Raw genomic sequence first — 16,066 nt, forward strand, 5'->3', positions numbered from 1 at the left:
CATGGAAATATTTTCTCTAATAAATTTTAAAAAGAGATAAAAATTACACATGTAATATAATTACAAGTATGTTAACCAAAACCAATGGGTAAAAAGTCTAGAACAGTGCTGTCTGATAGAACTTTCGGTGACCGTAAGAATGTTCTGTATCAGCACTGCAATATGGTAGCCCTTAGTCACACACAGCTGTTCAGTATTAGAAATGTGACTAGTGTGGGGCACCTGGGTGGCACAGCGGTTAAGCGTCTGCCTTCGGCTCAGGGCGTGATCCCGGCGTTGTGGGATCAAGCCCCACATCAGGCTCCTCCGCTAGGAGCCTGCTTCTTCCTCTCCCACTCCCCCTGCTTGTGTTCCCTCTCTTGCTGGCTGTCTCTATCTCTGTCGATTAAATAAATAAAATCTTTAAAAAAATAAAAATAAAATGTCTTTAAAAAAAAAAAGAAATGTGACTAGTGTGACTGAATAGTTCCCTAGTGTGACTGAATAGTTTCATTTTAAATTTAATTTAATTTTAGGTATTTTATTTTATTTTTTTAAAAGATTTTATTTATTTGACAGAGATAGAGACAGCCAGCGAGAGAGGGAACACAAGCAGGGGGAGTGGGAGAGGAAGAAGCAGGCTCATAGTGGAGGAGCCTGATGTGGGGCTCGATCCCAGGACCCCGGGATCACGCCCTGAGCCGAAGGCAGACGCTTAACCGCTGTGCCACCCAGGTGCCCCTAATTTTAGGTATTTTAAATTTAGATAGGCATAAGTAGTTGTTGCTACCCTATTGGGCAGTGTGGATCTAGAAAATATTGAAATATTAACAATGATTTTGGGGAAGTGCTTGAGGCTTTAGGTGATTTTCTCCCCCTTTTTCTCTAGTTTTTTATGGGTTCCAAATGTTCCAATGATCACATTTTAAAATCAAAAGGCTTTAACCAAAATAGCCTGCCATATAATATATGTAAAAGCATTGTTATAAAGTCTAGTGGAAGAAGCCAGTCTGTACCATTTGTTCTTGACAAAGAGTTAAAAGTGTTATGTAGCCAACCTGTTACATTCATTATCATAGCTTTTACAATTTTAGGAAAAACTGATTTTAAAGAGTCTGAGTAAAAAAATTAAAAAAGAATTACCTTTCCACATGCTGTTCTAGCATCACAGCAAACCATGGAAATGTTTCTATTTTCTAGCTGGAAATCAAGTAGTGTGTCAGCAACTAGCTCTTTTTCTGGAATATCCACGGAAAGTTGATAAGAAATTGTTTTTAAGTGCTTTGAATCTAATGAGAAAAGAATCACATGAAAGTAGGTATTTGTTTAAAATAATCCAAAACTTCTCTTCTAAAATGAAATTTCAAACCCTATTACAAATGCATTGATTCATCAGACTTTTTTTTTAATGGAAGACAAATGAGGTCCTTCATTAAATTAAAGTGAGTGCCTTCTTTTGTTAAAAAATGAAAACGTTCCTTTGTTAAAAGAAAGATGATTTTTATTAAGTGGAATTTTCTGGCCTTATGTTTAGTAAGGAATAGTTGACTATCAAGGAACTTTGTATTAGGGATTTAGTTTAAACCACAACAAACGTTTATCTTGTCTACGTATCTTTTCAATAGCTCTGAGTGGTACAGGAGCTGCCTGATGCTCGGAAAGATTAAGTAATTTACCCCAAATCAGCCAGCCTACAGGGAGAAAAGCAAGGCTATAAATCAAGAACTTCTGATTCTAAAAATCAGTGCTCCTTCAGTTTCACCCATACTATAGCAACTCGGAACTCTTTGCAACTACCTGTAAAGTGCTCTATAGATGTTGCTAATTTATGTCGATGAGTAACAACTGTAAGCGGAAGACTAAAAACTTCAAAAGCCACATAACTGAAACGCCATTTTTTCTGAACCATTTTCACTGATGCATTGACCGGAATGAACATTTTATTTATGTATTATTATTATTATTTTTTTAGATTTTATTTACTTGAGAGAGAGCAAGAGAGAAGGAGCAGGGGGAGGGGCAGAGAGGGAGGGAGAAGCAGGTCCCCCACAGAGCACAGAGCCCCAGAACCCTGGGATCATGACCTGAGCCAAAGGCAGATGCATAATGACTAAGCCACCCAGGCACCCCTGGAATGAACATTTTAAATATTATTTTTTAAATACACCAATTTCAGCTCTTGGTCAAACATCTGAGCTTTCTGATGTACAACTGATTGATAGCATCAGTGCTGAGGAACTCACCTTCTTCAGGAAAATTAGTCTGTCCGTTTGTCATTATTGCAAATTGTCTGGCCATTTGTCGCTCTTGTTTTCTGTAAGATTGAAAAATATGATGCAAAAGTCTGAAATGTGTTTGAAGTTTAAAAACGAATTTTAGTACAAATTTCAACTGTTTAAATGCCATCCCTTATTATTTTTATCTATCATTACTTGTGAATCCAGGCATTTAATCAGTTCACATGGGTCTCTACTCTCTTTAGTCGACAAATTTCTCCAACACGGGAATTCTAAATTGAGCTGAGAATTTGCAGTTGGTAGATTTCGACTTTAAATTGGTGAGTTCACGGAGTTTCTGGGAGCTTCTGAATTTCAACAACATCCACCAAGAAGTTTAATGAGTTTGCATCGGCCAATTTTTATTTCTTACCTGGAACACCTCTTCAAAATTATATATTTTTAAAAAACTAAGTTCATTGACAAAAAGCTCTCTACTTCAGTGGGCCTGAGTTTCAACATCAAAGGCTCAGTGTTACCTCTGCAGGGCTTTTTCCTTTGCTTTGAGTCTATCAACTTCAGTGCCATGGGCTGCGTGAGGGTCAATACAGATTAATTCCGCTTTAGGGCCCTGGGTTTTTTTTTTTTCCTCATAGATGTAGTCAACCAGATTTTGAAAATACCTACAACAGGAGGCCTGAAAAACAGAAAGGTCATTTTTCATCTCACTAGTCTTCGATGAAGATACTTAGGGGAAAAAACCCCAAATGGCTAATGAACTTTAGATAATGATCTATGGTAACTTTTTTCTGGTAACAGCTTTCTTGAGATAGAATTCATATACCGTAATTTGCATCCATTTCAAGTGGATGAGTCAGTGGTTTTTAGTGAATTCACAGAGTTGTGCAAAACCATCACTGCAGCAAACTTTTAGAACATGAACCCTTATCCCTTAACACGCCCTCCCCATCCTCTTCTCTCAGCTCCTGGAAGGAACTAACCTGCATTCTGTCTGCCTAGATTTCCTGTTCGGTACATTCATGTAAGTGGAATCAGACACTTGTTGTACTTCGTGATCGGCTTTTGCTCAGCATAACGTTTTCAAGGTTCGTCTTGTTGTAGCATGTATCAGTACTTCAGTTCTTTTTATGGTTGAATAATATTCCATTGTATGGACACACCACATTTATTCACCTGTTTGTCAGCTGATAGATATTTGGGTTGTTTTCACTTTTCAGCTGTTATGAATCATGTTACTACGAACATTTGTGTTCAAGTTTTTGTGTAGATAGAGGGTGTCACTTCTCTTGGGCATAAACCTAGAAGTGTAATTGCTGAGCTATATGTACCCACATATTTAACTTTTCAAGGAATTGCCAGACTGTTTCTCGAAGTGGCTGCACCATATTATCTTCTAGTTTCTCTACAACCTTGTCGACACTTATTAGTATCATCCGTCTTTTTGATTATAGCCATCAGAGTGGGTATGAGATGGTATCCCGTCGTGATTATGATGTGCGTTTCCCCACCAGCTAACAGGTAACTCTTTTAAGCATTTCAGTGCGGGGGAAGATGCAGGAGAAAATACTTCATAGATTTAAAAATAACACCATTTCCTCCGTAAACCTGCTTTAGAACTTACTTCTTCTATTGATTCCGCGCTATCATCATCAGAGAAAATATCCACATTGGAAAGAAATGTTCTTAGATCGCCCCCACAAAATTCACACCGGGGTGATACTTCCTCCTCTTCTTCCTTCAGTGAGGGAAAAACAAAAATGAATCGGTGTGCACAAGGAAGCCCAGAGCCTCTGAGAGCAGTAGGAGCCAGGGCTCTGGGCAGGACCAGCAAATGTCCAGTAGGGGAGCAAGAGGGATGGGGGTGGGGGGATGTGCCAACCAGTCCGAATCCCTGGGGGCTGAAATAGCTGGGGGTGAATTTGCAGGGGGCTGAGATCCTATACCAGAAGGTGCCAAGCCAGCAAGATCTGTATATTCCAGTAATGAAACCTTATTTCTATTCAAGGGCTGCTGAGGCCTGAAGAGGCTGAGGTGGTGTTTTGAGGGCCTCTGTCTGGTTCACCAGAGCGCAGCTGAGCCCATCAGGAGCTGGTGGATCCTTAGGATGCCTCCTCAGTGCGAGAAGAAAGTTGCACAAATGGCTTTACTGCTGACATTGGAGTCATCAGAGGGAGGGCTACAGTGTGTGACTAGATGCAGGAGACAAAGGATAATACACATTAGCCCCAGGTTGGGACTCTGAAATCTCCTGTCTGTGCTAGGAGGTTAATTCAGAAGGGGTGTGGGAGGCCAGGGGAAGCCACAGGAGACTTGGAGTTAGGGGGCTCCTGGGCAGGCAAGCAGCCAAGCCTCAGCACAGGCCTCCAGGAGAAACCCACAGCGTGCGAGACTTGCAGGTCACGAACACTACCAGGCCAGCTGTCTCTGCCGTTCTCTGGGACTGACAAAATGGCCACTGTGCGGCCAAATGGTGGCTGAGGTGGCCAGTGCAGCCAGACAGTCACCACTCTGGGGTGATGGCCACTATCTTGAGGCTGTTGAAACTACCTGATAATAAGTACTGCACATGGCTGAAAGCAGAACCCTTGGGGGGTAACGCCCCGCCATGGAGAGACGGTGGTAAAACATCTAGTTTGTCTCCCAGGTGACAGGGCAGGGAGAAAGAGTGTGTGGCGACGCCAGGCCATTTCCCTACCAGGGTCTTGGTAATTAGCTCCTCAGCCCATAGTCCCTTTACCCTTTCATCTGCAAGGGAAGCAAGTAGGAGATGCTTCCAAAGACCACGAGTGGGGCTGGAATCTGCCCCTGAAGAGGGTGCAGCTGGAGAGGAGAGCTGGCAGGCCAGCTGTGGCCGCCCCTGTCAAAGCCCCAGGCAAGCGGGCCTGAAAGATCTGCCCAAGATCCGGGGGCCAGTGCAGGGACAACTCCCCTGGAAGAAAGACCACCAGGCTTTCCTCATGTTCAGGACCATCTCTGGGTGTCAGCAGAAGAAAACTTCAGCCATCTCCTCGGGTTCAGAAAGCTTTTGGGGTTCAGAAAGAGGAAGGAGCTAGGTTTGAACAAGAGTTTCAGCCTGAAGAGTCTAAAGGGTGACCCTAAAGTTCAGAAAAACCTGGACAAACATAAACAGCAAATACGACTGGTATTACAGTACATGACATATTTAACGGGCCCCCCTCACTAGGCTCGTACAGTTGAATGCGCGGCCCAGAGTGGCCGCGAGCTTCACGTGAGCCTGCGCACCCGGCATCGCCATCAACTCGCACACACGTCTGCGGCATGCCGCCTCCTAGGCCGCCGGCTCTTACTCCCAGGGAGGAAGCCTGCGCCTTTAGCGTACCCCACGGGAAATAATGTAGGGGGTTCCGATCTGGGGACGGTGCGGCTCTCTCCACACCGCCAGCCCATTCGAGTTTGGAAGCAATCATACCACCAATCAGTCGCTCACGGCTGGGGTGCAGTCCTGTGGGAATTATGAAGGCGGCCTTGCCCTTGCGCATCAGGCAGAGGCACGATCAAGAATGCTAAACATTCACCTTCGTTTCCAGGCCTTGCGGCCACTGTTATGGAATGAATCATGTCCCCTGAAAAGATATTTTGAAGTCCCAACCGGTGGTACCTGGGAATAGGGCCTTCTGTAGAAATGGGCTCTTTGCAGAGCTATTCAAGTGAGGATGAGGTCATTAGGTCATAATCCAACATGACTGGTGTCCTTGGAGAAGAGGGACACTGGCACACAGACACACAGAGAATGCCGGCACAGCTGAGGCGGCCATAGGAGTGGAGCAGCCGCAAGCCATGGCAGGCCAGGGTTCGATGGCCAGGAAGCTAGGAAGAGGCAAGAAGGATGCTCCCCTAGAGGCTGGACTGGCTGACACATGGATTTTGAACTTGTAGCCTTCAGAGCCGAGAGACGATAAATTGCTGTGCTTTTCAGGCACCCGGTTGGCGGTACGTTGTTCCAGCAGCCCAAGCGGACGAACACAGCCACCCAGGTGCTGTTCCAGGTGAAAGAGCTCGTTGCCTGTTTCTCATTTTGAAGTATGTTCATGTCTTCTGTGCAAATCATCGTGTGGCTTATTACATCATGTGCTAATAAACAAAATTTTAAAATTTTAAAATAATAGGAATGAAAATTACCTTGAAGTTAATGCCTAAATTGCAACTCTCTTGTTTGAATGCCAGAATGGACGGCGGCCCGATGCTAGGCAGCGTTCTCAGAGAAGGCTCAAACAGCGTCATGAAGTCGTCTTTAAACTACATTTTTAGAGAGAGAGAGAGAGAATTGATGTTGGGATAAGTGATATTTACCATGAACACTGTGTACTATTGGACTGATAACATTTCTTACCTCCAGCTCACATAAAATACCCAGTCTTCGCTCTTTCGGATTAATTACCCATTTTTCTGAAGAGAAAAGCATCGATTTAGGAAGAAAGTTTAAAACTGTCTTCTACTTTCTCCTCACCCGCTACCCATCTCAAACACACACACACACACACACACACACACACACACACACACACACACACACACAGTTACAATGCCCTGAAACCTCTTCACCACCTCCTTGAGTATATTCTTAGGGGAGGTTTTCCAGAGGGGGGGGCACTGTCCCAGTTAAGGCTGGTTCCCCAATGGCAGTTTGCCTTCGCAGGCAGAGGGAAGAACTCCACACATCCATTTACCTCTTAACTTAGAAGCCAGGTTTTCGTGTTCAGTTTCTTTAGTTACCGCGGATGGTTTCTTCCCTGGAAAATGAGTGTACGTTTGTCATCAATCCTGACAAAGTAGGAAAGAAGTTTAATGTAAAAAGAAAATATGCCTTTTAGCAAAATAAATACCCTTGTGTTTGTTTTACCTTTTTTTTTTTTTTTTTTTTTACCTTTTCCAAATAACTTCTTATGGACAGTGGGGAACAGACGGATCATATTTAAAAATGTTTCCCCGTTCCTTTCCGGTCCTAGACTACTACAGAGCTGCACACTTTATTTGATTATAAACCTTGTTTCCAGACACTTTTGTTTTCTACTTTTTTAAAGTACTACTTTGTCTACCTTATGTCTGTCATTCTGTAAAAGATTTCTCAGGTTGAAGGGTGCTGGGGGTTCTTGTTTAAGACATTGAACTCAACCATGAGGATTATTCCCTCCACAGATTCCAGGGCAGTACTGGAAATGGGGAAGGTGACCATCAGCAACTTTGAATGAATGTGTAGAAGATTTAAACAGAGAGAACTGGAATGATGAAAACCAACTGGATTAACCTGCAATGGGACAGAGGTAAGGGGAGGGAGCTGGCCCGTTTGCTCACAGAGCCAGGGCCAGCAAGGACTGCTCCTGGAGGAAGAAGTGGGCTTCAGAAAATGATGCACTTCCTATGTGGAGAATATGAAAAAAAATTTTAAATCTGTTTTAGGCATTTTGTCCAACAGAGATGCCGGTACAGGGATAAAAAAATGAATGCACAAAGATTTTTTATTAAGGCATTACTTGTTAAAGGGAAGAGCTGAAAACATCAAACCAAACCAACTCTGAAATATCTAGCAATCAGTTTTATTACATAAGCCACAACAACTGTATATAAGGGAATGCTATGCTGTTTCAATGAATTAGATCGATCTTTCATGACATGGAAGGATGTCCATGATACACGGCTAAGTAAAAAAGTTAAAGAAGAGATAAAGTTGCCATTACTCATGGGAAATGTTAATTGTTTCATAGACTTTCAACTCACGAACTATGAGAATTAATAAGAAAATTCACTAAGGGGGGGTCAGATACAAGATTAAAATATAGAAATCAATAATTTTCCAATGCATTGACAATGATTAGAAAATGTAATAGGAAAAAAGTGTCCATTTGCTACATCAATACAGGACTATGAAACACCTAGGAATAAACTAGGAAGAGCTGCATGAGTCCTTTATGGGGGAAAAAAAAAGAAGATCTGAAAGAAATGGAGAGGCACACCTAGACTCACGAGGTTCCTGCTTGGTTCAGACAGAGCGGCCATCCGATGAGGTGGCCCTAATGCCTTCCCTGGTAGCCTAGGTAAGCAAACTGCAATCTGCGCCTGTCAATTCCTGTAAATGCCTCAAGGTTAAGAACAGCCACTCGGGAACAGCCAACCAGGCTGCCCGAATAACTCAAGCCCTTAAGCAATAGCCAATCAAAACGTGTCCTTGTTTTGCTCCAGTGTCTTCTCTGTAAAAACTTCTCCCTCGCTCTTATCTGGAGAGCCCTCCTAACTATCTCCTGTTGAGCACTGCTCTGTTTCAATCTATGTTTGCTCAAACTTAGAAATCTGAAAATGCCTCGGTTTGTCTTTTCACACTGCTAAGCCAGGGCGACAAATCAGCTTGTCAAATTCCGTTGAAAAATCCCATGAGAATTACATTGACTGTGCAGATTAATTTGGGAATTATTAACATCTTTTTTGTATTTAGTCCATTTTTATGTTTGATTTTGTCACTCCTCTGTGCAAACCCACTAGTGTCTTACCACTTCATTCCCGTTGAAAAAGATCTGGTCCTCGATTGTCCCTCTGACCCTCTCCCCTCAGATTCTCCTCCTATTTACTTCACCGCAGCCACACCGACTGCCGCTTGTTCTGGGAGGAGGCATGTGCTAGTCCACGTGCCTGGAATCCTTTCCCAGGAGATCATTCTGGCTCACTCTCTCTCATCCTTGAGGTCTTTGCTCAAGTATTTTAGCTTCCCAGTGAAGATTTCCCTCAGCACCCCATGTAAACTTCCTGACACCCCTCACACCCAACATCTCCCGTCCCTTCTTCTGCTTTTTCTCCTTAGCACGTCTATCGCCTAATGTACTACATACTTGCTTCTTTTGTGTATTCTCTATCTCACCATCACCTCCACCTTCCACACTTTAACACCAGATCACTGAGACAGGGGTTTTGGTTTTATTCACTGCCATTTCCCTAGAACAGGGTTTGGACTCTGATGGGTGCTTGGCATGCGGTAGGTGCTCAGGAAGCGTGTGATGAAAACAAATAGAAAAGTTCAAAGGAAAGGCTATTCATAATTCCTTATACTGGGATAAATTTAAATATTCATTTTTATATTATATATTTCTTAATGGTTGGCATTTAGAAACCGCGTGCATGTTACTTCTTCATAAAAAATGAAGATCTGTAGCAAAACATAAGAGCAGATTACTTCTTGATGTGAACGTAAACATTGGCATTTATTACAGACGAGGTGCCAAAGAATTTAAATATTTAATCTCATGTTGCTCTTCCTAACAATTCTGGGACTGGAGTATGATTCTTATTAGCGGCACATGGTGACCCTGAGGCTCTGTGGGGCGAAGGGCACCTGCCTCGGCATCTCCATGTCACTTTGTCTTGGGCTGGGATTCAAACCTGGCTCTCCCGCCACCTCCGGTCACGCTTTTTCCAACGGGCAAGCCTATCGCCCAGCAAATGCTAAGAAATCAAACTACTCACTCCTCTGCCTTCTGCCAGAGAATTCTTGAAGCCAGCTTTCTTCTGTTTGTACTGATGTTGGAATTCCTGGATACAACGTGTGATACATAGTCCTGAAGTTTAGACAGAGTGTTAGTTTTCAGCATACCCATATAGCTGTCAGCAGTTCTTCCAAATATAGCACATTTTAACAGTCAAATAATGCATGTACATAGAAGATCCTGGTTTCTATTTTCTTTGAAATATTTTCTTGCATACTTATCTCTCAGTAAAGTCAGGCACAGTGTGTTTGCATCATAGGGAAAGTGCTCCTAAATCCCAGAGGCTCCCAATACCATATTTTTCCCCCCGGGGAGTAAATTACCACCACTGTATCTATGCATGTGTGTTGGTGGTGGCAGTGATGGTGTGTGTGCTTAAACATTTACTTTTATTTAAATGAGACATGTTGTTCATTGTATTTATTTAAGTAATTTCTACATCTAACATGGGGCTCGAACTCCCAACCCTGAGATCAAGAGTCCTATGCTCCTCTGACCGAGCCAGCCAGGTGCCCCAATCAAATAGCTTAAAAATAATCCAAACTTTTTTTTTTAAAGGTTTGAAGTTAAATGCATTGTAATCAAACAATTTTTATTCTTTCTACAAGTAGGTCAGTTACTTATCATTAACACGATAGGAAGACAGAAATGTATTGATTTTTACTAGTTAAAATGACTGTTACCAGTCACAAGTAAGTAATAACTACTCCTTCAAGTTCCTTTGTCTCTTTGAATTTCAATTTTTTGTAATAATTTGCTGGTTCTTCTAAAATTATCAAATCTTTTTCAAATAATTTAGTCAATTTTACGTTGTCACTTTTTTTTTTTAACCATTTTTAGTTCTCATAAAGTGTCCACCTTCCTCTTTGGATGCTTGGTTCCTTGACACATTGCATCAGCGGGGTGTTTTAATTCTGAAATGACTGTGTCTTGTAATAAGTGAAGAATAACTCTGCCAAAGCCACTGTACAAGTCTCTGGGGGAATCCTGTTTATCTCACCTCCCAGAGAAACAAGTTATAGGGACCAAGGGTAAAGGCATATGAAAGAGCAATCTCTAGACAACATTTAATGTTTGGCTTTTTTTTTTTCCCCCAATTCAGTGGTTAGCAAAATCAATACATTATTCATCAAGGTCTCTCTGCCTTCCTTAAACTGATGCCAAAGATTGTTTCTGAAATTCCGTGTAAAGATGGCAGGTGACTGAGGATAACAAAATTAACATTTACTGAGAACTTACTATGTAGTCGTACCTTCACAGTAGTTGCCTTACTCTGGTTATTTCATTTATATTAACAAAAACTAATCAAGGCATGTATTAATATTCCCTTTCTACAGGCAAGGAAATGGAGGCTCTAGGGAACTTCTGAAACATTCTATAGGGCACATGGAGATGGGGCTCAGACCTGTTTGGCTTCAAAACCTGTGTTTCTCCACATTCATCTGTCATCTACAGTTGGCCCCATTTTCATTTAGAATAATAACAGGGCAATTGAAAATAGAAGGTAAGCCAATATTGGTTGCATTTTATGACTTTTTAAGGATGGATTTCCTTAAAAACACAATCTTACCAAATTTACCAGAGAATGCTTGGAAATATAAAATAAGCATCTTCTTAGGAAGATTTATGAGGAGAAATTAAGAATTTGATCAAGTAAAGAGATGTTATATATAACAGGAAGTTCAGGTCAAGATGGCAGTTGAGCACCCAATTTCCTTCCTTCCCAAGATCTTACTGAAATAACAAAGACAAACAAACAAATACAAAAACAGCCCTTTAAAATAAGAAAGGTGTCACCAGTAGACAAGTAATATTGAAGTCCTTAAAGAATGAAAATCAATGCTTTCATTTGATGGAAAACCAGCATGGAGACCACCACAGCTCAAGACAAGAGAGGTAAGTAAAGTTCTTCTGGGAAGTTCCAAGCTCAGAGTCAACTGAATGCAGAGCGGAGGGAGCTGGGGACTGCCATCGGAGAGGTTCAAGAAGTCAACTCAAAGCAGCTGGCCAGGCAGGCAACCCCCTTCTTCTGCCCTTATACAGAGCAGTTGTATTTGTTTCCAGAGGAAGCCCAAAGAACTGCTTCCTACAAAGAGCGGGCAGCCTCTCCAGGGAGGTTTTAGGTCTGAAAGAGAAGCAGAGCACAGTATGAGGTTCCACAGGCCCTGCCCAATAGGCCTGGATGAGAAAGGAGGGAGGGACATTCCACCCGGAAATGAAATGCATGAAGAACTCTGACCACACAGTGAGGTATCCTTATCCTAACTCTAGTCATAGTGGGGACTCCAGCTTGCGCGCTTCCTGCCGACACTCCACAAGAGGCTGGCTCTGCCATCCCCCATCCACCCACATAGGACTCACAGCCACCCTTCCAGGAAAGCTCCGCCGCAGAAGGACTCCATTCTAGCTACCTACTGGCCATTCATTTATCAATACAAACTGATAACCAAGGATTACCTGTCACCTAAGGGCCATCAATAGTATGGAAGAGAAGCACAAAGATTAACGGAACTAATCCTGAAGGAAAAAAAAAAGAACTTCAAAGAACAAAAAAGAACTTTAATAATAAGAGTACTCTCAAAAGAGATTTAAGTTGTTAAGAAGCAACAACTATTTGAACAGCAAGAGAGAACAAGATCCGGTTCTTGGAAATGACAAATATGAATACCAAAATAAAAATTTTTGTTCAAGGGCTGCATATTATCATATAAACACCTCAAATCTTAGATATCCAAGAGGGCCAACAGCTATCCAGTGGGAGTTCTAAAGGACAGCACAGAGACAAATGAAGGAGGTAATCACATATCACTAGCGTCCGAGAATCAGAATGGTCAGCAATACTGGGTACTGGAAGGCAAAGAAGCAATGTCTTCAGAGCTCTGAGGAAAAGGGTTTTATTTTTTTTTAATTTTATTTTTTTAAAGATTTTATTTATTTATTTGACAGAGATAGAGACAGCGAGCGAGAGAGGGAACACAAGCAGGGGGAGTGGGAGAGGAAGAAGCAGGCTCATAGCGGAAGAGCTTGATGTGGGTCTCAATCCCATAACGCCGGGATCACACCCTGAGCGGAAGGCAGATTCTTAACCGCTGTGCCACCCAGGTGCCCCAGGAAAAGGGTTTTAAATGTCTTCTTTTATGCCAGGTTATATTATTAATTAAGTATAAAGGTAAAATGAAAACATCTCCAGACAGGCAAGAACTCAGAAATCTGACTGCCCATGAGATCTTCATGAGATAATTACCTGTGGAGTTTCTCCAGCCAAGAGAAAAGGAACAGAAGCAAGCAAGCAATATGGGAATCAAAAAAGTGCAGCCACTGAACCCAACTCAGGAAACCGGAAGATAATTAAAAACAACTGAAAGTTGAAAAGTTCTCCTTTTAGGAGCCAAGTTTTGCTGACAGGATTTTGGGGGTTTTTTGTGCACGAATCCAATCACATTATTGGGTTCTTAGCATGAAATTATATTGTTGATTGGTTTTCAATTTTTAGAATTAACCTGTACTGAGTTAATTATGATTAGAAAACATAATATGAACGTAACAAAACTTGGCAAAGTAAAATGACTTTATATGAATATATATTACACATTAACATAGTTTGTTATAAAATGTATATAACTTGTTAATTGGGGGAGGAAGGGGTGAGAGGAGAGATAGAAGAAAGTAGAAGTGCATTAGTGTGTTAACTTTTCATAATAAGAGTTAATAAGTAGTCACTAAAGTTGATAAATCAGATTGTAGAGGTTTAAATACCTTAAAATCCTAAAGGCTGGAAAAACTAAAAATAACATAACTACCAAAAATGAAGAGGAGAGAAATAGTATGAGTTATATTCCTCATCTTTCATGGGTGGGAAGCCTGTAATTATGTCAAAAATGGATAAATCAGGGAATGAAAATATGCTATTTAAAATTATATTGGAGGGGCACCTGGCTGGCCAAAGTCAGTATAGCATGCAACTCTTGATCTCAGGGTTGTGAGTTTGGGCCCCATATTGGGTGAAGAGATTACTTAAAAATAAAATCTTAAATAAATAAAAATAAAATTATATTAGAAACAAACTGTTAACAATACATTAACTGGCGAGTGGGAGTGTGGGAATGAAGACGGGCATGGAGATTTTTTATTTTATACCTGTGTATACTTAAATATTTTTTAACCACATACTATTTTTTTCTTAAAAAGTTGAACTAAAAGGATAAATAAAAACATAAAAGTGGGACAGAACAATCCTCCTGATGCTTAGGAATTTAAAAGTTGCTTGTAAAAGCAAAGCTTAGGTGAGCAGTAATTCAAGATTGTGGACTCAGGTTTGGTGTGAGATTTCAGGGAAGATTTATAAAGATGTTCCAGAAGGTATTTCTCTGGTGTCTTCCTGTGCTTGAAAGCTAGTAGCAATAACAACAAAGAGAAAAAGAGAGAGGGAAAAAAAGACTGTAATTTCCAGTCTCCTTCACAGGTGTCTGTAATCACGGTCTCATTTAGCCAATACAGACTTTCAGAGCCCTTGCTATTGCCCACCCGGCACAGTGTTATTATTTCATATTATATTAAGTGGACATGCCATCTCTGCAGGTAGATGGACAGGGACCTTGTTTCTATCTCCAAAGTGTCTAACAAGTATGATTAAAAAAAAAAAAAAACACCTTTTGAATAAATTAGCTGTAAGTGCCCTGGATTATTTCACTCTATTTCCAGACATGTTTACCCAAGAGGTAAACATCAGCAGCTTCCAAAAATAATATGAAAACAAAAATAATATGAAAACAAAACATTTTCTTACCTATCTAAATTCATTCCAGACAAGTCTTTCCTAAATGTCTGAAATATTTTAGGAAAACCTGTTGAATGAAACATTTAAAAACTTAGCCACTCCTTCTAAATCAGTGGTTCTCAAAAGGACAATTTTTGCCCCCCCCCCCCAATCTTTGGCAACATCTAAAGACGTTTTTGATTATCACAGAGTGGGGGCTAATGGCATAGTCCCCGCTAGAGGTCAGGGATGCTTCTAAACATCTATAATGCAGAGGACAGCCCCCTCCCACCCTTGGCCCAACAAAGAAGGATCCTGACAGAAATGTCAATACTGGGAGGTTGGGCATCCTCCTCTAAATAAATGCTCTGCCTCTCTTTTTAAGGAAGTGACTAGAGTGGGTTTAGCACAGGAACTTAACCACAAAAATGAGCTTTTTAGAGGATTGTCTTAGTAGCACAATACTCCGAAGGCACTAGTCTTCCAGTGTGTGTGTGTGTGTGTGTGTGTGTGTGTGTGTGTGAAAGAGGAGAAGAGAGAGAGAGTAGGAGAGAGGGAGGGGAAGGGGGGGAAAGAGGGAAGGAGGGAGAGAGGGAGAGGGAGAGGGAGAGGGAGAGGGAGAGAGAGAGAGAGAGAGAGAGAGAGAGAGAGAACACGATCAGGACCTGAACGCACAGGGGAGTACTACAAACGGGCTCCGTAGGGCACTACCCAAGCTTCCAGTTTCACCAAACGTTTCAACGATGTCCTAAATTGTGAGCCATCGCAAAGGCTCAGCCAAGATTTCAGTGCCTTTGACAGAAGGGCCCGAGATAGACGGGGTTGTGTGTGGAGTAGTGCATGTATTTGGAAACCAGATGCGCGAGGAGACCAAGGCTCTGGAGTCGCGGGACCGGCGGCCCCTAGGGCCCGGGAAGCCTTAAAGGAAGGGGCTGGCAGGGGCTGTACTTTTCTGGGAGGAGGTGCTCCACTGTGAGCTCCAGCTTGGGGTCTCGCTCCGCGACGAGCTGGACGTCTGGCTGAGCGGCGGGGTCGGGCTTAGGCTGGGGCTGACGACGCTGGCTAAGCGGGGAAGGAAGGGCTCTGAATTTTCTCCATTGCTGTCACCGACTTCCACAGACTTCCAGAAGTACTCATCGCTGAACGCCCCATGGACCTCCAGCGTCTTCTCCTTCGCGTCCCCGGTCTCCTCCACCTCTTCCTCCACCACCTCTTCTTCCTCCACCTCCTCCTCCATCTCTACCAACACCTCCTCTTCCTCCTCCTCCTCCTCTTCCTCCTGCCGGCCCTCCTCCTTCTCGGGCTTTCTGAAGCTGCGACGCGAGTACAAGTTGGCCATGGGGCGCGGGAAGCGGGGTGGCCGCTAGCGCAGTGGCCGGCGCGGCCGGGGGTCCAGGCCTAGGGTCGTGCCTGCTATTGTGCGTCTGTCTCCCTGGGCAACGGCCCGCCGCCCGCCTCCAAGCCCCGGGGATTTAAAGTGGCAGGACCCGCGCTGCGGGGAGGGGGCGGCGGGGCAGAGAGCTGCTAAGGAGCCAGGACCAGGGCAGGCTTCCTACTCACCTGCTTTCCCCTAGCACCCTGTGGCGAACTGACCTCCCTTTCCT

The 16,066-nt window shown here is 42.7% G+C and overlaps 1 protein-coding gene across 1 annotated transcript in view; it reads right to left on the reverse strand.

Annotated features, from left to right (window-relative positions):
* The window catches only part of ERICH6 (glutamate rich 6), a 30,136-nt gene extending 14,335 nt beyond the window's left edge, over positions 1-15,801 (reverse strand). The window contains exons 1-10 of the mRNA XM_045811085.2: positions 15,411-15,801; positions 14,493-14,550; positions 9,687-9,778; positions 6,905-6,967; positions 6,568-6,623; positions 6,357-6,473; positions 3,838-3,951; positions 2,735-2,892; positions 2,223-2,293; positions 1,123-1,268 (exon numbers count right to left, since the gene is read on the reverse strand). Coding sequence (XP_045667041.1) covers positions 1,123-1,268; positions 2,223-2,293; positions 2,735-2,892; positions 3,838-3,951; positions 6,357-6,473; positions 6,568-6,623; positions 6,905-6,967; positions 9,687-9,778; positions 14,493-14,550; positions 15,411-15,801 — 1,266 coding nt within the window. The remainder of the gene's footprint in view (positions 1-1,122; positions 1,269-2,222; positions 2,294-2,734; positions 2,893-3,837; positions 3,952-6,356; positions 6,474-6,567; positions 6,624-6,904; positions 6,968-9,686; positions 9,779-14,492; positions 14,551-15,410) is intronic.
* Between the last annotated feature and the right edge of the window lie 265 nt (positions 15,802-16,066).

Source organism: Ursus americanus, chromosome 20 (assembly GCF_024610735.1).
Source record: "Ursus americanus isolate L20-20 chromosome 20, mUrsAme1.1.p, whole genome shotgun sequence".
NCBI classification, from domain to species: Eukaryota; Metazoa; Chordata; class Mammalia; order Carnivora; family Ursidae; genus Ursus; species Ursus americanus.